At 39.6% G+C, this 25,959-nt stretch overlaps 3 protein-coding genes across 17 annotated transcripts in view; 2 read left to right on the top strand and 1 right to left on the bottom strand.

Annotated features, from left to right (window-relative positions):
• The window catches only part of ACSL5 (acyl-CoA synthetase long chain family member 5), a 50,246-nt gene extending 47,305 nt beyond the window's left edge, over positions 1–2,941 (top strand). For all 6 annotated transcript variants that reach the window (XM_070483173.1, XM_044750785.2, XM_070483162.1 and 3 more), the window contains 4 exons: positions 434–535; positions 1,030–1,101; positions 1,511–1,657; positions 2,678–2,941. In XM_070483173.1, coding sequence (XP_070339274.1) covers positions 434–535; positions 1,030–1,101; positions 1,511–1,651 — 315 coding nt within the window. In that variant the 3' untranslated portion in view covers positions 1,652–1,657; positions 2,678–2,941. The remainder of the gene's footprint in view (positions 1–433; positions 536–1,029; positions 1,102–1,510; positions 1,658–2,677) is intronic.
• A 1,312-nt stretch (positions 2,942–4,253) lies between these two features.
• Positions 4,254–18,041, bottom strand: ZDHHC6 (zinc finger DHHC-type palmitoyltransferase 6). Of its 5 annotated transcripts, none has more exons than XM_044750731.2 (11): positions 17,857–18,041; positions 16,307–16,787; positions 14,629–14,720; positions 13,276–13,343; positions 11,914–12,075; positions 10,215–10,268; positions 8,478–8,645; positions 7,108–7,149; positions 6,265–6,410; positions 6,128–6,174; positions 4,254–4,862 (listed from the first exon to the last, which is right to left on the bottom strand). In XM_044750731.2, exons 2-11 carry the CDS (start codon positions 16,351–16,353, stop codon positions 4,759–4,761), a joined length of 930 nt encoding a protein of 309 aa, XP_044606666.2. In that variant the 5' UTR covers positions 16,354–16,787; positions 17,857–18,041; the 3' UTR covers positions 4,254–4,758. The 5 variants fall into 5 exon arrangements, with proteins under 5 accessions (XP_044606666.2, XP_014706641.1, XP_014706640.1 ...); XM_014851155.3 differs by having other exon boundaries at positions 13,276–13,435; positions 17,857–17,997; XM_014851154.3 differs by lacking the exon at positions 17,857–18,041 and adding an exon at positions 17,688–17,826 and having other exon boundaries at positions 13,276–13,435.
• Positions 18,042–18,406: 365 nt separating this feature from the next.
• VTI1A (vesicle transport through interaction with t-SNAREs 1A) overlaps positions 18,407–25,959 on the top strand; it is a 354,061-nt gene continuing 346,508 nt past the window's right edge. For all 6 annotated transcript variants that reach the window (XM_014851157.3, XM_014851159.3, XM_014851156.3 and 3 more), the window contains exon 1: positions 18,407–18,546. In XM_014851157.3, the coding sequence (XP_014706643.1) occupies positions 18,453–18,546 (94 nt within the window). In that variant the 5' untranslated portion in view covers positions 18,407–18,452. The remainder of the gene's footprint in view (positions 18,547–25,959) is intronic.

Below are 25,959 nucleotides of genomic sequence, written 5' to 3'. Positions count from 1 at the left end.
TGTTAAAACCGTTATAGTAAAGTGTAGCCATTTAGTGAAAAAGAACCCCACGCTGCACTTAGTTTCCACTATAATGAGAGTTCCTCGGGTACAAACTGTTTTCTATATACTGTGCTTATACTTAGCCTTTTGGGAGTTGCGGAAGGTTGATATGGACAGGCCAAAGATACCTTAAGCTTAATGATGAACACAATTTCTTTTTGAACAATCGAATTTGAATAGAAGATTTTTGTAAAGAGATGTCAAGTGGGAAAATGGGATTAGAGTTCCATGAGGGTTTGAAACACATGGTGAGAAAGGAGTAGGATACTAGTCCTGAATTTGAGGTCTTGGAAAATGTCTGTTATAGAAATATAATCCCGCTTGCTTTACCCACGGTGGGGCAGGCTACACAGTTCTCATATGCCCCCGTGCTTTTGTTTCCTTTCCATAGTCATCCTTAGTAGGAGTGGTGGTTCCTGACCCAGATGTGCTGCCCTCATTTGCAGCCAAACTTGGGGTTAAGGGCTCCCTTGAAGAACTGTGCCAGAACCAAGTAAGTCTCACTATGGAAAGCTCTATGCACTCCATGGGTGCCTGTCATGGGAGAGGGGAGGCCCCACCAGCTCGGGCACCCATGGGTTCCCAGAGCCACCTCTCTGGAAGAACAGACTCTTCCTGCATTTGTGACAGGTGGCTGCAGTCTAAACAGATTGATTTTATCAGGCTGGAGGATAGGATGGGGAGTTTAAAAACAACAACAAAACTCTATTCTTTTTGTAGTAATGAGTTCACTGCGGGGAAAAAGGTTGGGAAATAGAAAATTTAAAATGCCATCCAGAAAAAAACTGTTAATATTTAGATTCGCCTTTTCTTATCATTAATTTTTTTCTTTGAGCAATACTAGGCATAAAATGTGCTTCTACACACTCTAAATCCTACTTTGGTCCTGATGGCCTTTTCTAGGCATTTTGAGTTGGTCCTTGCATAGCCTTTCATTTGGGCTGATTTTCAAAGAGCCATGCTTTAAGCTATGTTTGATATTCTTAGGTTGTAAAGGAAGCCATTTTAGAAGACTTGCAGAAAACTGGGAAAGAAGGTGGCCTTAAATCCTTTGAACAGGTACGTCTACTGATGTTATCCTGGTCTCTCAAGTCACACTGGAAAGTTTTAAAGTTCGTATTGATAATGGAGTTTAAATGTATATTTTCCAAGGAATTGGTTTTAGATTTCTGTACCGTCAACCCATTAACTACGAATAGCAGTGACCTTCTGTATTACTTGTAAGGTCCCTTTTGCTGTTCACAATCCTTTCTCCCTTCTCCCTACTTCTTTCTTTCCCGGATTATAAGTATGTGCCAATGGGCACGTGTTATGGTTCTCCTTACCCTCCTACTTCATCAACCCCACTTTTATAAGGTGAAACATTGTTTAAGGTTCTTCACAGAGCACTTAGAGTGCTCTGCAGAAAAGTCCAAATCTCTAATAAACACGTATGCGTGTATGTGTGTGTGTTCTTCTTCTCTTCCAGGTAAAAAACATCTTTCTTCATCCAGAGCCATTTTCCATTGAAAATGGGCTCTTAACACCAACAATGAAAGCAAAGCGGGGAGAGCTTTCCAAGTACTTCCAGAGCCAAATCAACAGCCTGTATGAGAATATCCAGGAGTAGGTTAAGGTACTTATGGCTGGAAGGGACTCGGAGGTAGACTGCCTTGTGGGAATATGGATTAAAAATTAATCTTACATTCATTTTTTTGTCTTCCTGTCTAGGTTTGTGGGCTTTTTTTTTTTTTTGATGAGGAAGATTGGCCCTGAGCTAACATCTGTTGCCCATCTTCCTCTTTTTTTTTTTCTCCCCAAGGCCCCCCAGTACATAGTTGTATATCCCAGTTGTAGGTCATTCTAGCTCTTCTATGTGGGATGCCACTATAGCATGGCTTGATGAGCAGTGTGTATGTCTGCACCCAGGATCCGAACTGGCGAACCCCGGGCCGCTGAAGTGGAACGCACAAACTTAACCATTCAGCCATGGGGCCGGCCCGTCTGTTGTTTTACCTACTAAATTATCAAACCATAGTTTTGGGGGTTTTTAAAAATATTAAGCGAGAGACTTACAATGTGGAGGCTTAGCCCTGAACTAAATCAATCTTGTCCTTCCCCTCTTAAATGTTGCCGACATTTAGGTTTTAGGGCCACTTTTATCAACATACCTTTCTTCCAGGTCCATTCGTATTCTGTCCCTTCCTCATGATCTCCAACCTTTATAAGTGACCACTCATTCAAGGGCCAAAGTGACCCTCTGTGACATTTTCCCCATTTTATAGTAAGCCTAACTTTTTGACAGTCCCAACACTTAGGCCTTCCAATGTTCAAATTAAGAATCTGTAAGTTCTGAAAGGCTGTTTCTAATTCGTTTTCTAACTACGCCACAGAATCACTAAGATTTTAAACTGAGATTTAACCTATCACTAATATTAATTATATCTGTGACAAAAATTTTTACTAAGTACTCCTGTGTACACTGAAGTCTGTGTACAGAAGGGAAAAGTTTGATCTTACAGAAAATTTCCTAAACACTCTAGTTTCTCGGACTTGGGAGAATTAGAAATTGGGCCTGACATGTTGCCCAAAAAGAATGTTCTTAAAGTGTTACCTACAGTAAGTAGTATCTGTTGACGAAATCTGTTCCTCGCAGTTTGCTGCCGAGCTGGAAGCTGTGGGGCAAGGAGCTGAAACTTACCTCAAGTGCACTCTTCCAGTAAATGAGGCAAGCACTGAGTCAAAACCTCCTGACTGAGAAAAAATGACCTATGGGCAAGCATGACACCTACACAACAGGCAATCTTCTGTCAAGGAACCAACTGATCTTTTCTGCCCTGGACTCGTTTCTGCTGTACCCCAGACCACAGATGTTGCTTCCACTTGTAAAATCTTTAGAATAAACAACTGCAGATACTTATATTGTGGTGTTTGTTTCCTCATGAACCATGATGAGAATCAGCCTTAGACTAAGGCCACTTACCAATCATGTAAGCTGGTAACTCTCACTAGCATTACCTGGCTGCACACTAGAATTACCTGGGAGCTTAAAAAAATGCTAATGCATGGGTGCCACTTCAGGGATTCTGATTAACCAGGTGTGGGGTATAACCTGGGCATTGGGATTTTTAAAAGGTCCAAGGTGATTCTAATATGCAACCAAGTTTGATAACTACTGAGGAAAACCATCTTGAGAGGCCCAGGCTGTCTTATCCCACAGTCGTAAGTAACAAAACAAAAACCAGCTAAGCTCAAACTCTAGCTGGGTACGATTCTTGTTCTTTCTCCTTCACCGTTTTTCTAAGTAGTCTTGAATAGTGCTCCTTTCTGGCCTGTAAGTGGAGTTAAGGAGAATGTTCCTGGATGGTCTTTCTAAACTTGGAGCCCAGAAAAGCTGAAGAAATGTCTATTCTTGAGTAGCTGAAACAAAAGAGAAGGTAGGAATTAACTTCACAGGTCCCTGCAGTCTAGCCCCATCAGCTCTTTGACGTCCTCTCCTGTTGCCCCATCTCATTCCACCTGAACCACACTGGCTGCCTTACTATTCCTCAAACATGCCAAGCACATTTCAGCTTCTTGCTCTGGCTGTTCCCTCTGCCTAAAATGCAGATACTCCCAGGGGCATATGACTTGTCCGCTCATCTGCTTCAAATGTCACCTCCATCAGACTGTCCCACTGGCTTTCTTCATAATGACTCCATCTGGCATATAGTTTACTGTATCATATACTCTATTAGAGTACACTATATTATACTATGTGTCTGTCCACTTCCCCACCCCTCACTGGAATGGGGCAGAGTTGTGTGTCATTCACTGCTAAATCCCCAAGTGCCCTTCCCTTATTGTTAACTGTTACAAGCCTGACCCCAAAGCTCAAGTTCTCTGCCTTGGAAAGAATTAATACTGGAATAGGTGACTTCTGTAATTCTATTCACAGGTTTAGATAAGCCCAACTTTAAGAATCCAAGTCCACCAGCTTAGATCCTACCACTTGCATAAGCTTCAGGTTTTGATATATTCAAGTGTACAGGAGCAGTTTGATATTCCTAGAATACTGTAATCTCAAAATGCCTTTAAAGGGTTTATTTACTGAGGCAAATATGTATGTCTTAAGACTCCTGATTAAAGATGCCAATTTTTCATAAGGTAGTAGAACAGTTTTTCCATAAGGAACTCAAGACAAAATTTTCTTTTTCAGCACAAAAGAAAGATGCTTTAAATAAAAACTACGATTTATATAGAATATCCGTTGATCTTTATTTGATTTGACAAAATCTGCAATATTAAAAGACAGGTAACAAAATTTGAGCTTATAGTGAATCTGACAAATTAAGTTCTATAGTATCTAGAATATTACGTAAGAAATATCAACTGAGGAAGAAACAGGATAAAAGCATCACATGCAGATGCTCCTGGCAAAGGGGAGCTCCATCTGCAGGTGACGTCCATAGTGTGCAGGGCATAAAAATCCTAGAGAAAATGCAATTGACTCACTTGGGTGAGTGTTTTTCCTTTTGGGGCAAGGAAGAGGTGGCAAAGGGGCAGGAGTGCAGAGGCATATGCAGAATGGCTTCTCCATTCCAAAATGGTAATAAAAATATTTACATCATGGCACTAGGGCACCTTGGAGGAAAAGAACACCTTAACCAGAGTAGGCTCATTGCATAATTCTTTAGTAATATGTACAATTTTCAAGTAATGGAACGGATTTAAAGAATAATTTTACTTTAACAGAGGCTATCTAGTTTTCTTCTCGCCCTCTGGGGCTTGATCTGTTTCAGTGTCACAGGGACACTTTTCCACACAGTTTCTAGGGAACCATCCTCTTATTCTTGAAACACCTGAGGGAGAAAATGAAATTGATGTGAAATAGTGAGATTTACTACAATGACATTACTGAGACGCATAAGTCCTATTACTTCAAATTAATAAGCTTTTAGTTAGACTTTACTTTCTTTTCCCCTTTACCACCTTTTATAAGCACAGTTTGAGAGGGGAAAATACATGGTTTTTAAATGCTACTGACAAGCTAGAAAACAGGTATTTCCCAAATTCCATTATTTGGAAAAGGAGCTCATGTGGTTCACAGTAACCTCTAAGTGGAGTCAGGGGAACTTTTCAATATGGGTATTCACTTACACGTGTGTGATCATTAGGCTGCTGTGGCACACTGCTACATTTCATCTGGTCCAGGGGAACTACCTCTCTGTAGCCTTGGTGAATTTCTTTTTCAGACCTTTCTAACACGTAAATTTCTATATCAAGGTTGTCTAAGTGCCTAAGCAGTCACTGGGGTTAATTTACAATTAATCCAGTGGTTTTTTTGTTAGTTTTTTTTGGTGAGGAAGATTGTCCCTGAACTAACATCTGTGCCAATCTTCCTGTTTTGTATGTGGGATGCGCCACAGCATCGCTTGATGAGTGGTGTGTAGGTCTGCATCCAGAATTCAAACCCGTAAACTCTGGGCTGCCAGAGCAGAGTGTGCAAACTTAACCACTACGCCACCAGGCTGTCCCCTAACCCAGTGTTTTTAAAAGAACATCCTGAGTTAATCTTTACTTTAAAAAGGTACAATTCTAAAACTTAAATAAAAAGACACAGAAGGTTTCAATCCATTAGTTTTTATAATAACTTAATAGGAATGTTCATTCAAAGGGGGAGCCTATAGCACTGGGGTTAGTTATCACACCGACACTGGGGCCAGACTGCCTGGGATGGAGCCCTGGCTCCACCTGTTCTTAATGTGGCCTTGGGCAAGTAAAGTAGCTCAGCCTCTCTGTGTTTCAGTTCCCTCATCAATAAAATGTAAATAATAGTACCTGCCTCAGAGGGCTGTTGGGGACTTCATTGCCACAAGGGAAGTACTTACACAAATGCCTGTCACATAGAAGAGTGCAAATGTTAGCTATCATTAAAAAGACCTGATAAATACAAGTACCACGGAGAAATAATACAAGGTGCTTCGTTCTGTTGCTTAATGATGTGCCTTTCTATTTAGTTCCCCTAATGCATGTGACATGTGACTGTTTATAAAAGTTATTCTTGTAAAATTTGGAATTATTGCTACAAGTCCTGTCCTTTAAACATTGCCTTCCATGCTCATACCTTCTATAAAGGAATCATCAAGAATTTTGTCTCCATACAACCAGTATCTGAAATATTTAAAGGATCAAAATTAATTTTTTTAGGTTAGTTGCTAATTTTGTCATTAAAGAACAAATTCAGTAATTTCTATCACTTACCGTAACCCTCTTGTAGCTAAAATGAACTCCCCTTTCCGTAGCCTTATTCGCGGCTCTTCAGTACAGGGGCTTGTGAAGAAGGTTTTGATTCCTTTATTCAAAGGACAGCAGGCACCACTATAATCTTCTATTACTTTATACCGAACCTGTCACCAGTGATCAGAAGAAAAAGCTAACATTTACCCATATCTGAGTTTTTTAAAGTTCGAATTTAAATTGTTAAAGGTAGATCCAAAATACCAGATGCCTAGTTTTTCCCTCCCAGTTCCCGACCCACCCAGTTCCCTTACAGGAGACAAATGATGTTTCTGGTTCTCAGGGCTTTGCTCGCCTTTCATTTCAAGCACACAGCTAAGAATTACATTCTAGAGCACTGCTGTCCAGAACTTTCTGCAATGATGGCTACATTCTATATTTGTTATATCCAATGTGGTATCCCCTAAACACATGTAGCTACTGAGCAGTTCTAACGTGGCTGGTGCAACCAAGGAACAGAATTTTTTATTTCTTTTCAATTAATTTAAACAGCCACATGTGGCTAGTGGTTATCATATTGTATAGCATAATTGTAAGGATGGGTTTCATACTAACAAGCTATATTGAGGATAAGTATTTCTCTGTCGGCAATATAAATTGACTAAATTCCCTCCAAACTTCCAGTCCAAAGTATTTAAATGAAAACAAAAGTGAACTACATCAAATTCCAACAAATGTGTTAAGAAATACTATTTAATAAAAGCCAATAGCTGGCTTCTACTCAAAGGCAATTTTAAAACCTACGTAAAAGTGTAGAGCTTGACACAAGAAAAAAGAAATTAGTATCATTGCAAAAGAATTACTCACACTTCTGACTCTTTTATCAGCTTTTTGTTTCAACTGTTCTATCTGTTTGGAAGATATAAAAAGAAAAAATTAAGTCTCATCGTAATTTTGAAAAATAGGTTTTCCTTATCTACCACATCAGAGTGACATGACAAAACTCCCAATTTTCCAACATTTCAAACTGCTGATAATTCAAAGGCCACATGTTTTTTAGCATGGAAAGAAGGCCCTATACCCAAGAATAGGGGCTGAAGTGGGACTTTCTTCTCCTCTCACGATTCTCTCTCTAATGTCTTCATCTGCGTATACTCACAGAGCACTCCCTGCAGCCTACGGCTAAGGAAGATGTGCTCTCCACCCTCATGGAGCTTCTAGGGTAGTACTAATGGGGAAGATGACACTGAGATTCCCCGATTCTATAGCAATGTGGCAGACTGCAAAACTCAACAAGTCTTGACTAAAAGTCATCATTATGACTCACTTTTCTTCATTTATCCAGTAACAATTTAATAAACGGTACTATATTATAGTAGGGGAAATAAAGATAACACACAGTCCCTGTCCTAGAATTTTGTCAAGTTAAGTTAAAGATATAAGATCCAAGAATTAAATAAAAATAAGAGACTTCATGTGCAACCATACAGTGGTATATGATTTAAGTGCCAAATCCAGATGAGTCTAGAGCAGTTAGGTTAGACTTTATGGAAGAAGTGGGACTGGAATGGGTCTTAATAATTTCAGATAGAGAGGAGGTCATATGAGATAGAAACAACAGTGTGGGCAAATTCAGGTGGCAGGAATGCACAAAGAGTTCACCGAGTAGACTAGACTGACTGGAAAAGAGGATTTCTGTTAGGAAGTAGTTGGAAGGCAGTTTTAGGCCAGATTTTGTAAAGCAAGTTAAGGAATCAGGACTTTATCTCACAGGTATGGAGAGTTAAGGAGAGATTTAAATAAAGGGAGAGACATGATACAAAGAGTGCTTTAAGATTATTAACTTAGGGGCCGGTCCTGTGGCCAAGTGGTTAAATTCATGTGCTCTGCTTCAGCAGCCCAGGATTTTGCTGGTTTAGATCCTGGGCGTGGACATGGCACTGCTCATCAGGCCATGCTGAGGCGGCATCCCACATGCCACAAGTAGAAGGACCCACAATTAAAATATACAACTATGTACTGGGGGCAGTTTGGGGAGAAAAAGCACACACACACAAAAAAGAAGATTGGCAACAGCTGTTAGCTCAGGTGCCAATCTTAAAAAAAAAACATTATTAACCTAGATTCATTTTGCCATACTGAAAAATTTATTACTCGTTTTACGATAAAATGTGATCTGAGTTACAGGGAAGAAGGTGAGGCAGGAAAGGAAGGGCTACGTGAGCAGAAATACTCACTGTTAAGCTGTACTGGTGACACCCTTCTCTTATCGGCCACTCCAGTCCATCTCCTTCAGGGGCCCCTGACCACGTAAATACCTGTTTAAAGTTCTTCCATCTACTTCCCATGTCATAAGGAAAAACAAAGACTTCATCTAGTTGATAATATTGAATTCGATCTTTAGCCTGTGGGTAACAAAGATATAAGATGGCTGATGCCACTGCCTTAAACGACTTTTAGTAATATACTACTGAGAACGTTATTCGTAAAAGCTGTATCATTCATAAAAACACTTCCTCCCTGTTGTAATGTTGGTGTACATAAAAGAGATTGACAAATTTATCACAATACAGGAAGAACTTGACACACAACACCAAACTCGTATAAGATCATCCAGAGAGTGTATGACAGGGCTTATTTAGGAATAAACATTCAAAAATGCTTATTAAAAGCATCAGTAACTTTATTCCATATATAAAAAAATCTTCAACACTTCTGGTTGTTTAGAAGCACAAAAGAATCCAGGTGTAAAGAAGGGATGTTGATAACAGATTTAAGAGAAAGCAAGGGTTTATTCAGGGTGGAAGGAACTGTTTCACGGGGGGCACATTAACAAAAGCTCTTTAGTGTCCTTAATTTTTGAGAATGTAAAAGGGTCCTGAGACCAAAAAGTTTGAGAACAGCTGCTGCAAATTAAAGCTCACAAACTGGCTGCCAGAGGGCTAAATACATCCTGTCGGTGTGTTTGATTTGGCCCACAAAGGTTTTTGTTTGTTTGTAATTTGAAATGCTTGCCAGCATTTAAAAACTGAAAGGAGGACTGGCCCAGTGGCACAGCAGTTAAGTTCGCATGCTCCACTTCAGCGGCCTGGGGTTCACCAGTTCAGATCCCGGGTGTGGACCTACACACCGCTTGTCAAGCCATGCTGTGGTAGGCATCCCACATATAAAGTAGAGGAAGATGGGCACAGATGTTAGCTCAGGGCCAGTCTTCCTCAGCAAAAAGAGGAGGATTGGCAGCAGATGTTAGCTCAGGGCTAATCTTCCTCAAGAAAACCCCCAAAACTGAAAGGAGGTATCATAGAAATCCAAATCTCTTACTTTTCTTGAAAAAAAGAAAATGAGACTATCTCACAATCCTGGGTGAGTATTCCCCTGTGGCAACAATCAGCCTGTCTGTCAGGCAGCTCTGGTATGCTGGCCAGCTCCACACACCCAGGTTATCTGGATGGACCCTGCAGGCATTTGGGGTTACAACCCCTGCTGCAGGGATGGTGACGCCCTGAGAAGTTTTAAGCAGGTGGTGGGTAGTCAGATTTATTTTCTACACCAGAATCACCATGCACAGTGTGAAATACGTATTGGAGGTTGTGAGGTCTGTGACAAGCTAAATGTTATCTGTAAGCCCTATCTGATGTCTAAAGCACTAAGGAAAACTTGATGGCACCTAGGTAGGATAGAGGTTCTTTTCCAAATGGGCTGCCTTCTCCTATAGTCTGAGAGAATGGCCAAATGGCTTCTCGTGTGGCTGAGGCCTCTTCAGCAACTCAGGGTGTGTAAAAAGCATGTTTCTGTGGGAGTTATATTAAACCAGGAATAAATCAAATGTTTCCTATATTCACCTTTTACCTGGCATGAAATGACTTAAGGAAGCTATCTGGTAGCCAAGTTTTCACTTTTGGGCACTTATTAGTTAATCTAGTCTATTAGTTAATCATATTTATTCATATTGAGGAGACAATTATAAAATTTACCTTCTCTTCAATCCATGATTCAATAGAAGTTTTATTTCTGAGAATTATTTTCATCTGGAAATTAAGGGATAGACAGTAAAATTTTATGTGACCTTGGTTCATTTAAGATTATCATCTTTATACTAACCCTATGAGACCGTTTTTATTACTATACTCTATAGATGAAGACACGAGGATAACAGAGATTAAGTAACACAGTTACTGTGTGGTCCACCTGACTCCAAAGTCCTTGTTCTTAACCACTGCACTACAATCCCTCTTCATAAAAATGATTACATCAATCCACAATCATGTCTGAATCTACTGTTTTAATAAAAATTCATGTTTTAAGTACTATCTTCTACAAGGTTTTCAGTGTTAAAACATTGATATAATCCATTCAATCAATACTTAAGCATATTTTGCTATTAAAATCTTTTATCACTATTTTTAATTGATCTTAAATTTATGATTAATCTACTTATTACAAGTGACTCATTTCAATCTAGATATTCCACTTGCCTTAAAAATTGAATATATTCTGTCATGATTCTATTTTTCAACTCTCCTAGATATGCCTAGTTCCATTTACGTAGGTTTTTACATGATAGGATTTTAGTTTATTTCTAAAATGATTCTTAATTATAGGCACTGGGGGAAAAATTTCAAACAATTTGACCCCAGGCTAGTAGAAAACACGAAGTATAACCCAAACCAGCTTATTTCAAAACCAAGAGTTCAAAAGGGTTGGGTGATGCATCGGGGCCCTCAAGACCAGCATTTCTAATTCTATGAGAGTTCTGCTTTTCTGTGAAGTTTGGCTGTGCCTTCACAGAGACAGTGTGACAGAGTAAGAGCAACCAGGAGTCCTTATATTCCAAGAAACTAGCACAATACCTAGCCCACAGTGGGCCTTCAGTGAACGGATAAACTAATTAAGTGATGAAGAGTCATAAGAACAGTTTTGTGATCCTGTCAGGGTCACATCCTCCTTCTCTGTGTTCTCCTAGCACTTTGTACATAAAACTGTGATACACACATGACCCTGTAGGAGTTAACTGTTTACTACTAATTATGAGTTCCTTAAGGGCAAGAACAACTTCATTTTCATTACTGTAGTCTCAGAAATTAGCAGAGTAATTCATCACAGAGTAGACATTAAATAGCACCTATATCACAGGGTTGCTATGCAGGCTAAAGGAGCTAACACATGTAAAGTGCCTAAAACAGTGTCTTGCATGCAAGTGCTCAATGTCAGCTATGTTATTTTGATTATGATTAAATATATGCTATTATAAAATAACATTAATAATTATGTTTATTGAATACACGAATGGGTGATCTTGGGTAAGTCACTTAAGTTTTCTGTGACTCAATTACTCATCTGTAAGGAAGGGAAAATAAAACTCTTCAATCTCTTTTGGGGCTTATGTGAAGACCAAGAGAGATTATAAATGTGAGAAGAGATTTCTTAAGTATAAAGTGCTACGTAACTCTAAGTTAACATTTTTTAAAACTAAATCAGTCACGTAGAAATTCTGGCAGTTACTTCAAAATTATCTGACTAGTAGAAAGAAGATTAAATTAATTACCTAGATGGAATAAGTACCAATAATTTCCGTTTCATACTGCATACTTCAATGCAGCCTTTATCCCTCTCTCATTAGAAGCAGCCCCAACAACTTGACAACTTTTAGCTAGGGGCAACTGAGGAACTTACCTGGATAAAAAACAACATTCCAACAGCTATGGTTGTTCCTAAAGCTAATCCCAAGGCAAACAAGGTGGCAGCAAATGCAGCTAATCCAAATGGAATAACTGGAAGAGGATCTCTCCGGGCTGCACTCATGTCAATCTTTACTGTGTTCCACCCAAAAGAGAGCTATAAACAACAACAGCACACGCTCAAAATACTTGGTGGTTGCAAATCGTCAGACTGTACTGTAACCTTTAAAGCAACTTGATCAAAAAGATCAAGAAGTGACAACTTGACACCATGGCCAAAGTGAACAGTTGTTTCTAATTAATACTGTGACTTGAATTCATATTGATATGCACAATATCATGCTTACTTATTCTCAAATGTTATTTTTTGGATTATTTCCTCAGAAAGTGTTAGGCAGACCACACAAACATTAACATGCATGAACAACAGCAGACATCAATCTAAATTGTAACTGTGTTTCCCATCCTTGCTTTGCTTTTCTGTATTTACAGTACTCTTCCATAGCAACACATATAGCCTAGGAGTCAGTGCTTTCTTCCCTCATGTTCCACAATCAGAGGTTAAAAACTAGCAAAATGCAGGCCAAACGTGGCCTGCAGAGGTGTACTGCCTGGCCTGCAACATTTAGAAATCAGGAGATTTAACATAAAAAATCCAGATTTTCAGATTTTTCTTGAAAAATTGGAAGACCTAGCATCACTAGGCTGGATTTCCAAACATCAAAAACTGGTTGCAGTCAAACATGGGTTGTCCCTTGTGTGAAGGACATGTGTTCTCCACTTTGCCATGGTCCCATCAGGCCTGTGTCCCTCATTTTCCTTCCAGGCCTCTTTAGGGACTTGAATTTGTGACCCCTGAACTTCATCTCGTGACTGTTTGCCCATAACTCAACTCAATCTATTGCAGGATATGTTAGGACATGTGCCTGCTCCATGACCCACCTTCCAGGGCACTGGAATTAGAAATGAACAAAAGAGCTACAACTTGCCACATGAACTGGATGGAAAGAGAAAGCACTAGTGTTGTCTTTCTCTTCTCGCTCTTCTTTTTTTCCCTCTGTTTATTCTTACCACAGCTACCAAGTTTGAAATCTAACAAATGATATATACAGTACTAAAATAATTATCAATTTCAGCTAGAGCATGTAAGGTGAGTTTCCAGAGCAAAATCATCTTTCCTCATCTTAAAAATTAAGCTAAAATCTTTTTAAAAAGGGAATTCATATAGAGGTAAAAAAAGTTCTGTTTTCTCACCTAAATCATAAAAAGTATAATTCCAAAAGGGACTTCTTAAATGATCTTAATAACTACCATTTAATCTGGAATGAATGATTTTATAACAAACATTTTCACTTACCCGATTATAAAGCTGTGTATACATAGTCATAACAAAAATGAAGGCAGCATGAATACAACCCAGTGGTGCTAAAAGGAGAAACAGTGTGAACGAAGCATGATTTTGGTAACCACAACAGTTGTTGATCCAAGGACAGTGATGGTCCATCTTCATCACACATCTAACAAGAAAAATTTACATAAAACATGAGGCAGAAAATCCTGTCTACTTTAAAGAACTTTGGTCTTCAAAAGATCAAGCAAATAGGAATCTAGCATGTCCATGAGTCACAGAGGAATTATACTTCATGGAAGAGAAAGAAAAATCTTTGAGTTTTTAAACAACTCAGAACAGTGACTTCTTTTCGATTCTAAACAGCACAAGAGAGGGCAGGCTTTGTAACAGCTTCTGAGGAAAAGACGTCTGCTACAAGCGAGTTTGTTTAAAGAAGTCAGGAGGCCCACTGAGGTTCATTATAAAGAAATGAATACAGTTCCTGGTTTTCCTCTAGCTCTGAAATGCAGTGACTGAAGTAGAGTACAACAGAGACTCAACAAAATCACTTATAAGTCTCCACTGGGGTTGATGGGGCCTAGCAGACCCTTGTCACTTCCTTCCTGTTCGCGTCCTTTAGATGTAGAATCTCTGAGCCAAGTAAGCTAACTCCAGAATAGAAGACGTGGTACAATAAGCAAAGTCCCCTGTGCTTACTTTCCTCATTGTTGCTAGAAAAAAATTTCCTGGCCTCAAACTAAACTTTATTTGCCTCCAATTGTTCCCCTAAACCTCAACATTCTCATCATAAATTTCTTATTAATCACTGGATATAGCTGTTCATTAAAAAAGGTTCTAGCTTATTTCACATTTTTTATAGGGATTCAGTTTTCTTCCCATTAAGTTTTTTATATTAAAACACTGTGGTAACAGGCACCTGGATGTATTTATTAGATTTGTATAAAGTGTAAATGTTAATCAACTAAATAATGGAAAAAGCTGGTCTCTTTTATAATGTAGACTCAGAACAATTCCAAACCTAGTCAAGATGACAGTTGACAAGCACAATTAATCCTGATCTATGGAAGCAACTCAAAGGTATCAGTTTTTAACCTGTTCTTGGCAGGACAAGCAGCAAAGTAAATCTGTATTTTTCTAGAAAATCTTTTCACTTACAACAAAAAAGAGTGAGATCTATTTATTATCAGAATTGATAATTTAAGAGTAAAACGGAGATTATGGACACTAGTATTTTGACAATATTTTTTATAAAGTAGCAACCTTGTAGAGAATAAAACTAGGATTGATGTGGTAGAAAGAACAATAAAGACCAGTAATCAAGTTGATCACTCCCCAATGAATAGCAAAGACAGACAGTACCTGTTACACTTTCTGCAGTGGTGTGACCGCGGCGCCTTGTATGCTTGGCAGACTTTACAATACTGGAGGTACATGCTATCCTGAGAATGTTCCTTGGCAGCAAAATATAAACAAAAATACATCAGATATCTGACCCTGGGTAACAATAAGTCAAGCCTTATAAATAAATACTTTCCTACAGTTTGATTTTCTTTTATGGGGATGGGGGAAGGATGGAATCTCAACTTGCATTTCCAGCCCTTTTATTTGAGCTAAAATATTTTTAAACAATGAATTTCTGATAACAGCAGCATCGCTTTTCCAATTACCTAGAAGTCATTTTTAATTTCTCTTCCGCACACTCCATCCAAATCCAGCGTCAATGAGTATACGTGATGGTTCTACTAAGATCCAAAATCTTAGTGGAATGGAGCAAGTTCAGAAAAAAAGGCAGCTGACAACTTGGCAGGTGATTTAGGGTGGGGATTCAAACATCGCAGGTGATACTCTTTCAGAAATCAGGCTCCTCCCTTGGACCACTTTATTCATTTCCTAACTAGTTTCCTTTACTGTAGTTTCTCTCTAATCCAAGCGTCTATTGTCAGAATAATATTCCTATGACACAACTCTGATTATGTCAAAGCCCTGCTTGAAAACCTCTAATAACTCCCTATGGTCTAATTTCTCATGTATTTGAGGCCTTCCATAATCTGCCTTTGTTTCAGCCTTATCTGCACTACATAACCTCTTTTCCAACCAAACTAGGCTGTCCATTGTTCCTGAATCCGTGCTCCCACCATTCTCTCAACCTGAAATGCCCTGTTCCCCATCTCCTGTGGATATGCCTGCTCCTCCCTCAGGTCTCCAGCTGAAAACCATCAGTTCCCTCTAAATTCAGCAGCATCCATCACGTTCTACTCTATAGTTATCTGCACAAGTGCCTTGTTCTCTCCTCAGTTAGAAAGTTTTTCAGAATATGAATTGTATTTTACCTACCTCTGTACTCACCTCAAATAGTACGCTAGTGTTTCTCCAACTTTAACATACCTAACAATCATCTGGGGATTTTTTTAAATGCAGATTCTGATTCAGTAGTTCTGAAGTGGAGCCCAAGATTCTACATTTCTAACAAACTACCAGGTGATGTCCCTCCGCAAGGAATATGGAAATTCATAAGCATAAACTTTCTAATAATTTTTAAGAAGCCATAAGTTGATACTATCAATAAACTGATTGATACTATACTTCCCAATGTTATGATTTCACTGCAATGATTTAAAACCTTTATAACTTAAGCCAGTAGTTTCTAAGGAATTTTCCTAGTTCTGAGGGTTGTTAATTATCACATGAAAAAAGATCCTACAGTAAAATCACATTGTGAAATTATGAAGGTTCTGATATGCAGTGTTTCCTGGAAACTCATGAACATGGACTCACCACCCCGCCTCCATTTTTTTTTTTTTTAAATGCAGGAGACGTATTCAATGCAATACTTTGGGAAATGCTAATTTAGATCAATATTTTCAAACTGGTATCAAATATTCTTTGAACTTTAAATAATCAGTGATTAGAATAATATGCTTAGTCTCTACCAAGGCAAACAGTAGGCTGCGTTTGACATTATTGGTTAGCAGATAAGGCAAAAACTAAATCCATGATTATCAGTAGAGTTCATCACTTTAAGGAGTCTTTTTCTTACCGGTTTCCACCCCAGAGGGACAAAGCCAGGACCAACAAACATGGCATTGAAGTAATTATAAAGAATCATGACAGTCCAATTTATCAACATGATGAAATTCACGCTTCCTCCAGTTGTATGTAAGGGCCAATACCATAAGACAGAGTCAATCATGGCCATCGTAGAACATATTGCTATAACACTAAGAGCTATGATGGGACCCCAGTGACAAAGTCTCTTTAATTCTTGGAGATTTTCAAACTTGATAACTGAGCAGAATGTGCCCATTTTGGTGAGGAAGAATGACTTCCTATTTTTAAAGAATTATAGATTTCTCTTTTCTGTGCACACATTTCCATGTGCCACAAGTCCATGTGTGTTCTTTAATTGTCATGCCTTCAAGCTGTGGGATGTTAATGCAGATTATGCCATTTTCACTGTTATACACTTAGAACTCTTTATCTTAAGTAGGCGAATCCAGTATCTTGGGTTGAAACCCAATCTAAAGAAAACAAAATAAGGAAGTTTAGTAAAACATTATATACTGTTATTTATTAACTTCCATAATCACCTACACAAAAGCATCTCACAAGTGCACTACTACGGGATGAGTATCTTGTCCAATGACAAAAAGAACTTTTTTCATTTTATCTAAAATAGGGTTCAAGTCTGAATGACATACAAACTGGATACACGATTCTAAAATAGCTATTTTTATTCCTTTGTACCGAACTTGTCTAAGGACTGTGACTACCCAACGTTTAGTGAATGGTTTGAGGCGACAAAGAATTTTAGAGCTGGGAAGGAGGCCCTTAGAGTTTATCCAATCCAGCTTCCCTCTTCATGGAAGAGAAACTGGCTGGGAGAAACTAAGCGATTAGACCAAGGTCACAAGTAACAGCTGAACTCAGAATAGAAACCAAGTCATAGAGCTCCCTTTATGGAATTCTACACTGCTTCTTACCCATCTCGAATCAAGTATGGTATGATCCAGACATGGTCTACACCATTTGCCTGCGGTTGCCCCCAAAACACCAACATAAGGGTCTACTCGGGCCAAGGGTAAAGAAGCGGGAGAGTGAAAGCAAAGAGAGAGTGCAAGGAGAGGAGGGGAAGAGAGAAGCGTGTGTGAAACCACGACTGGAGGCGTATATGAGAATGAAGATGAATGAGAACAGTTGAGAAAAAAAGAGGAGGAAGCGCCTCCCGGAGTGAGGGGCGGGGAAGGCAGGAGGTGGAGCCCCGGGAAGACCCGTAGAAGGATCTTTCTAACTGGACTGGAGCAAGTCAGGGAAGAAGATGTGAGGTACAGCATAATAAAGACTTCCAAGCACCAGATGCTGCTGCCTTGTGCCCCCGTTTCCCGCCCGTGTCCTGGAGAAGAGCGCTCAGAAATCCTCACCCTGGGGAAAGACATCTGGTTATTGGCCTCAACATCTGGAGAGTCTGGTCTCACTCGGGTGGGTCGAAGACGCCAAAATCACGGTCACATCCCCCGCCTAGACTGCCACCTCAGTCTAGTCATTAGTGCCCCCTCCTTGCCCATCGCATTTCCGGCGGCCTGGGCTCACCCGGAACAGGTTTTCTCTTCCTCGGATAACTCCGTCATGAATACCCAAGTCCAACGCACGCAGAGAGCAAAGCCTGGTTGCTAGAGGCTCAAGCGCCAGACGTGCCCCAACCGCTCCGTCTCCCGGCCAGCGCCCTCGCCCCGGCTCTCCCGCGCAGGCCCCGTGCGCAGTCTCCAAGACCACCACTTCCGGGAAGTTCCCCGCATCACACTTCCCTCGGGAAGCAAGCGCCTGTGACCTGTAGCTCAGGAACCGGAGCCGCTTTCCAGAACTTGGAGGAGTAAAACAGATGCTTCCAGTGATCCCTGAGAACCCGCATATTTCCAGAGGCTTTTTGGGACCCTAGTCGAAGAGCTTTTTCTTAACGAATTTCTTAATTTTGAAGCCTGAGCGGAAACTAAAAAGCGCACGCAGCCCAATTTCCTGAGGACCGAGATTGCGACGAACAACTAGGAAGCGGTCGGCCGGGAGCTGTCCCCGGTTCTCCGTTCTGCTCTCGAGGGTGCCTCCCGGGGTCCCTCCACCGTGTTCCCCTGTCCCGCGTGGCCCCTGCCACGACCTAGCCTCCGGCCTGGGCTCATCACTCCGGAGCCGCCATGTCGTCTGACTTCGAAGGCTACGAGCAGGACTTCGCGGTGCTCACTGCGGAGATCACCGGCAAGATTGCGAGGGTACCCCGACTGCCCCCTGGTGAGAGCCCTGCCCCAGTGGGCGGGGGTGGCCCGGAAAGCACGGAGCCTCGGCGGCGGCGGAACGCCGCCTGAACAAATGTGTCTCTGAGGCGCGAGGCTGGAGTGGAGCCCGGTGATGGTGCCGGAGCCCTTCCGGAGGGATGGAGCTTCATTAGTTGAGGGTAAAGGGAGACTCTGCAAGTTGGGTTGTGGGGTGCAGTGAAAAGAGCCTTCGGAATCTGAGCCATCTGGGCTCGAATCCGGACTCCACCACTTTGTTACTTGTATAAGCTTAGGAACGCTTCTCTGTGTCTGAGATTTTTGTTTGTAAAATGCAGAGATGTGAGTATTTAAAGAGAATGAATGAACGTACCTAGATCATGGGTCTGCAATATACAGTAATGTTGTTTTATTAGTAATAATACTATTTTATGCGGCAAAATAGGGTTAAGAGCTGTGGTGCCTGGATTCAAATCCCAGCTCTGCCACTTAATAGTTGTGGCACTTAGGCAAGTTTCTTAACCTCCCTCAACTTTCCTTCTTGGTAAAATGGGGGAGAATCGTACGTCTCTCATGGGGTTGTTGTGAAGATTAAATGATTTAACACACGTAAAACCCTTTTTTGGTGTTAGCTGCTCTTATCGTTAGTATTTTTCATACCCTCAACCCCATTTCTTATTTCTCGTCCTTCTTAGGAGTCTGTAACCCAATTTTATGTAAAACTTGGTACAGGATAGTTTTTCTCACTTTTAGAATTCCACAACTACCGTCTAGAAGTGTTTTTAGTTTTTGTGTTTTAGCATGGCTTGCTTTCTGTTCTAGACTGCCAACTATGTGAAGATAGGAGCTATCTTTGATTTCCTTGGCATTTACTTAGAAAGGGCACAGAAAAATGTTTAAGTAAATGAACAGATGAATATAAACATATTTTGTGATTTTTGTTTGTAAGACATTGTTTTAGGATTTGTCTTTCACTAAGTACAGATTTAATTTAAGTAGTTAGTTGCAGATAAGATTGTTACTTTTTGGCTTAGTTTTGTTAGGGAAATTGAAACATCGTCAGGCTGCTAGACTTAGTCCTACCTCTGGAGTGTAATGTGTAGAAAAGAAGATGCTCATTGATCCATGAACTGGTGGGCAGCTTCTTTCCCACCTTTTTAGTCAATCCTTGATGCCAGCAATAATTTCTCCTGGACGAAAGTTGTCATTCCTTTTTCCCTTTCCCTACTTCTCCCGAAACTTATATGTTTATAAGTAATCTTCTTCCTTTATTTCTTTGTTTTCTCCCCTCCCCCCCCACCTATTTTCTATTAATAGGGATATTTGCTTGAAGCCAGAATCTCTGAACTTACACCCCACTCATCTCCTGAAGTCCCAGTTAGTTCTGGAGGAGGTGGATCATGTCTTAAAGAGGTTTATGAGTCCAAGTGAGGGAACAAGAGGAGAGAACGAAGGTAGCATATACCACCAAGCTCTGCTGCCTCAGAAATTTTTGTGGAGAAAGTGGCTGATGGCCTCATCACTTCATGATACATCACCTCGCTTCTTCAATCCCTGTCCAAGATCGTCTTGATTTTTGTTGTCATTGTTGAAGACTACTTCCTTTGACTTGAGTCCCAGAGCCTCAGAATATCAGGACTTGTGGTTTCAGTTGGTTTTTTGCTCATTTTTAATTGTAATACTTTTAACAGGGAAACATTTTTTGTTTGGGCTAATAGCTTTTGTAGAAGGAAGGTGTTTTATAAAGTAACACAGTCATCAGAGTGCAAAGTTGTAATAACTATTTCCAAGAGAACAGATTTTGTTACAAGTGATTTTTTCCTTGCCTTTATATTTTAATGTAACCCTTCTTACCATATGGAAGGAAACCTTTGAATTAAGTGTCTTAAAAGTAAAGCCTTGACTCTCCTTAAGTACGTATAGTATAAAATAAGGCCCAAACGTAGCAGCTATGTTAGAATTGAAAGGAGACTGTATAGCTGGTACTGGAAAAATGCTTACTGACTTGAATAATAGTAATTCTTAAAAATGCTGTGGTTTCCCTCTTAATAATTACTTGTGCTTTCTCCCTTTATAATCTGTTTCTAATTGATAAATAGAAAAAGATGAAAAATATATCCATATAATTATGAATTTCAGATGTATGTCTGTGGACCAACAAATAAATGTGTACAACCATGGCAAAAACAGTATGACTAAAAGTAATTATACTCTCTCTCTCTGGGCTTCATTAGCGGTTGACCCTATGGAGATAACTGTAATTTTCTTGAGTTAAGAAGATTAAAAATCAGAGCAAACTTTTCAGCCAAAGCAGTTCATTCCCCAACCTAGTGACTGACTTAAATTGAAGTAGAAGGGGTAGGATTGATTGCAATTCACCTCACTCTCTGCTGTGTGTGTGCAATGTATTAAAGTGTTAATTCCAAAGAGAATAGACAAGACTGAATATTTTTAAAAAGAAATTTGATTTCTCTGTGATATGTTTAAACAATAAAAAGACTCTGCTCTTAGGCGAATGTGTTTGAATCTTAACTAATTTTAGTAATTGGACTAATGAGACGGATAGTCCCTTCTTAGGCAATACTCTTAAGGCACTGTACTTGATTTTAATGATTAGTGTTCTGTGGTAAAGTCAGGAAAATAGGTGAGTAGAAACCATAACTGGTACTAATTGTGAAGTTCCCTTTCCTCTGGTGATGAATCCTAACTCTGAGGATACTTTATAGGTGCAGAGGTTCCCTTACATCAGGCAGGCTTCCTGAAGGATCTTAAACAAAATGTTCTGCAATTAGTTGCTTACCTCACCATTTACAGAGAGGTGAATGGTCTATTGTGAATCCTATCACTTTGAGGCTGTAGTCAGAAATACCAGGAAAGGTTTTATGGCAGATTGGTTAAGTTTCACACATGGCATCAGATCTGTTTAGCATCCCAGCTCTGCTACTCCCTAGATGAGAAGCCTTGGACAAATTGCTTGGCCTCTCTAAGCCTGCTTCTTCTACCTGTAAAAGTGGGGGCAAGGGGTAACAGTTTCAACCTTAAAGTCTTGTAAAAATCAAATGAAATAAAGCATGTAACACTAGCAAAATTTTTTCCCAGAGAAAGTACATGGTAAATTAGCAGTTAGTGGTACTATTGCTGCTGCTGAAGACAACAGCTGGTAGGGTTAGTCAGGACCCAGCTCCTCAGGCCTCGTGGTGTTAATTGAACTCTTAAAGGAAACTTGGATATCAATTCTTGCTTCCTTTCTGTGCCTAGACTAGAGTTAGGTGAATCTTTCTCAAACACCCATATCTGAAGGGAGATGAGTGATCAGGGACTTTGGAATATGAAATTGGAATTGGGTTTGTACTCAGGATATTAAAGAGGGAAGCTGAGGAGAGAAGTGGAAGTGGTGGGGCAAGATGGGTGTCCTTTCTGGAAGGAAATGCTCTCGTCTAGCTGATTAGCTGATGAGTTAGACTCCAGGCCAAGCGCTGAGGCTTTTGGAGACCATCTAGACATAGCGATGTATGGAAGAAGCCATAAACGTTGTTTGGTGATGCTCTCTTGCCTTTGCAAGGTGGTTGAGTGAGAGAATAAAAGAAGAGAAGTCTCCTTTTATTTATGAATACCGTGGTTTGCTTAAAATATGTGTGGCTCTGGAGCTGTAACGTCCACATGAAGCTATTGAGCACTTGTAGTGTGGCTATTGCCACATTGTGAAATGATAATATTTTGAACATATCGGGTTAAATATTATTAAAACTAAAAAAATATATATTAGCACTAATTTCACTTGTTTCTTTTTACTTTTTAAAATGTGGCTACTGGAAAACTTAAAATTATGATATATTATTTGCTTGCATTACATTTCCGTTGTTCTGGAGAGTTAGAGGGGAGGGTTCCAGCCCTAAATCAGGAACTCAGGTGCAGAGTTGAGTTGAAGTAAAGTGGGTAGGATTTGGGTTAGGTATATACACACATACTACTCACACTCTAATCCCAGAGGCACCTCTCCCTTCAACAGTTTAGTTAACCTAAGTAATAGCTTCATTGATTCTTTTTTAAATAAACTTTTAATTTTAGAGTAGGTTTGGATTTACAGAAAAATCACAAAGATAATGCAGAGACTCTGTAAATATCTCATGTCAGTTTCTTCTATTGTTAACATATTAATATGATACATTTGTTGCAGCTAGTGAACCCATATTGATATTTTATTATTAACTGAAGTCCATACTTTATTCAGATTTCCTTAGTTTTTTACCTAATGTCCTTTCACTATTCTAGAATCTAATTCAGGATACTACAAAACATTTAATATTCATGGCTTCTTAGGCTCCTCTTAACTGTGACAGTTTCTCAGGCTTTTCCTTATGTTTTGTGACTTTACAGTTCAGAGGAGTACTGGTCAGATATTTCATAGAATGTTCATCAATTGGGATTTGCCCCTCGTTTTTCTCATGATCAGAACTGGGGTTGTAGGGTTTAGGAGGAAGATCACAGAGGTAAAGCACCATTTTCATCACGTCGTGTCAAGAGCACATACTGTAATATCACTTATCACTACTGATGTTACCTTTGATCACCTGGCTGGGGTAGTGTTTTGTCACGTTTCTCCACTGTAAAGTTACTTTTTTCCTCTTTTCCATACTCTTCAGAAGGAAATCATATGCGTAGCCCACACTTAAGGAGTATGTGTATGTGTGTTGGGGGTTACGTTCCACCTCTTTGAAGGCTTAGTATCTATGTAAATTATTTGAGATTCTGCTATACAGGAGAGATTTGTCTATTCTCCACTTACTTATTTATTCAGTCATTTATATCTAGGGTCTCATGGTGTTTATGTTATACTTTGTTGTTATATTCCAATACTGCTTTATTATGTTGCTCAGATTGATCCAGCTTTGACCATTGGAACCCTTTCATTGGCTTCTATATCCTTTTGATATACCGCCATCATTGTGGGGTTTTTAAATTTTTTTTCCTTTTTAGCTCTTTCTTACTTTCTGGTGTTATAAGACCCTCCAGGATCATCTTATATTTTTCCTACACTAGTCCTAGAATCAGCCATTTCTCCAAGGAATCCTGCTTCTTTTTATTGAAAAATGGTGTTGGAAACCAAGATCTGGACAGTAGGTGTGCTCATTACTATTGGGGTATTATTACTTCTAGGCCCTCTCAGCTGACAGACCATCAAGGCCTCTAGAGCAGGGAAATACATGTGTGTATACTAACTCATGTATGTATACATATTGATAAATATTTGTATATATAGCTGTCTGTATCTATAGTAAGCTAAACATGAGTTCATACTGATATCTCCAACTCTAATCTATTATCACAAGGATCATTCTAGAATGGCTTTGTCTTAACATTGACCATCCTATACCATGCTACACAGTGTAACATTAGTAATATATCCATTTTTAAGTTCTCTTAACATAAAAAGTTCCTCTATTAGTGATTTCACTCCACTTTTCCCAGTACATAATTTCTGCTGCTAGTTTTATTAAAAAGTACCTACATTGCACAAAGACAGGTACCAGTACATGAATTCAAGTGAGCCCCGACACTTTCACTGTACTTTATGGGGGGTGTGCAAGGCTAACGAAGCACCTCTGTTAATAATGAGAAAGAATCAGACTCTGCAAAGATTTATGTGTATTTCAGTACTAAGCACTTCTGTTGATATTGAGTAGGCAAGAAAAGATCACACTATACAAAGACTTATGTGTAAGTCAGCACTCATCAACCCTGTATGTAGGAAAAAAAGATGAGGAAGTTTGTTTATATAGTGTAATTCATATAGTACATTAGAAGTTAAGAGTTCAGTTCTGGAGAATAGACCTGATTTGAATTCCAACTTTGCCATTTATTAGTATTTAACTTTAGAGAAATTATTTAATCACTCTGTTTGTTTACTTGCCTGAGAATGGGATAATACTAGTAACTTCAAAGTTTGGAGGTTTGAGTATGATAATATTTAACACATAGCCCATGAAAATAACGACAGCTGTTAGCTATGAGATTTTGAATCCTAGGAATGTGCCATTTATAAAGGGGGTGCCATTTGTAAAGGGGATGCCATTCGCGGTGGGCAGCATGAAGCTCTCTTGGGGAATACATGTGAATACTGTCAAAAGGTTACCAAAACTTAATGTTGGTAGATATTTCCAAGGTCGTCTAATTCAGTCCTTCCTTCTTTCCTCTCTTCCTCATGTATTCCTCCTAAATTGTCACCTTTTTAATTCTTCTCTTAAAAATATCAAAGATTGGCTCAGCTCCACAATTATTTCTGATGGTGCCAGTAGGAAATAGATTTTATGAGAAAATAATCTACTTATATTACCCCACTCACCTCCCATCCCAGTTTATTTCTTTCATAAAGGAAAACTTGCCATTCCAAGTAGGAAGATTTGCCTCAGTCCTCTCTGATATAATGTTTCTCTTCCTCAGTTTCTCTGTGAGTCATATCATGTTGCTGAATGCTAAGACTCATTCATTCATTCAGTAAGCACTTAGTGAGCACCTGCCATATACAGCTCTCTGCTAAAGACAGAATTAGGACAAAGAAGTGTCAAGAATGGTCCCTGTCTTCAAGTAGCTGTAAATGGGGCTGAAGAGAAAACTACAGAAACCAATATCTAATGACCATTAGGACCAGTAGAGCAGAGCACAGAGATCTAGGAAGTCAGAGGAGATAGGATCGTGTCTCAGGAGATCACCTGGAAGGATAGGGGGTTTTTAGCAGACAAAAATGGAGAAAGAATATATTACAAGAGGTTGCAATAAGTGGGTACAGTGGGCATCTATTGTTTCAAGAATCCTCCATTCTATCTTCTGATCACAGCACCTCAATTTTCCGTTGATGAACTACCTAAACCCAGTCTGACAGGCTGCTATGCCCTACCCAGGTCAGGATGTGAACACGTTACACTAATGAGGACATTCAGAGATTTTTTTCTGGGAATTTGAGTTTTGAGCAGAGTGAACCAAGAAGAAAGCATGGTATTATGGCTCAAGACTCTCCTTTTGCAGAAACTGTTGGTGAGTTCCTGCTCGCTTAGAACCCTGAGCCACCCTGGGTACTGTCCTCCCTGAGCTTGGGGGCTCATGTTTTCTATTGGCTCTGTAAGCTACCCCATGTTATTCTTTTTTGGTTTAGGTTAGTCAGAATCAGTTCTGTTATATTCAGCCAAAGAACCATAAATAGTAGCTTGAACAAAAGCTTAAAGCAAAAAAAAAAAAGAGATGTGCTTGGATAGTAATGAATAGTCTGTCTGGTTAGCATGTGAAGTACATACTGGAGAGCTAGTAGTTGGAAATAAAGTTAGAAAGGTTTCTTAGATCTGGACTGCAGAGGACCTTGACCATTAGGATCAAGTGAACCAATCAAAAACACATTTTAGGAAAATTAAATGGGGGAGGGGGCAGACATGGAGACAGG

Source organism: Equus asinus, chromosome 2 (assembly GCF_041296235.1).
Source record: "Equus asinus isolate D_3611 breed Donkey chromosome 2, EquAss-T2T_v2, whole genome shotgun sequence".
Taxonomy (NCBI): domain Eukaryota; kingdom Metazoa; phylum Chordata; class Mammalia; order Perissodactyla; family Equidae; genus Equus; species Equus asinus.
This window is presented reverse-complemented; position numbering and strand designations above follow the sequence as displayed.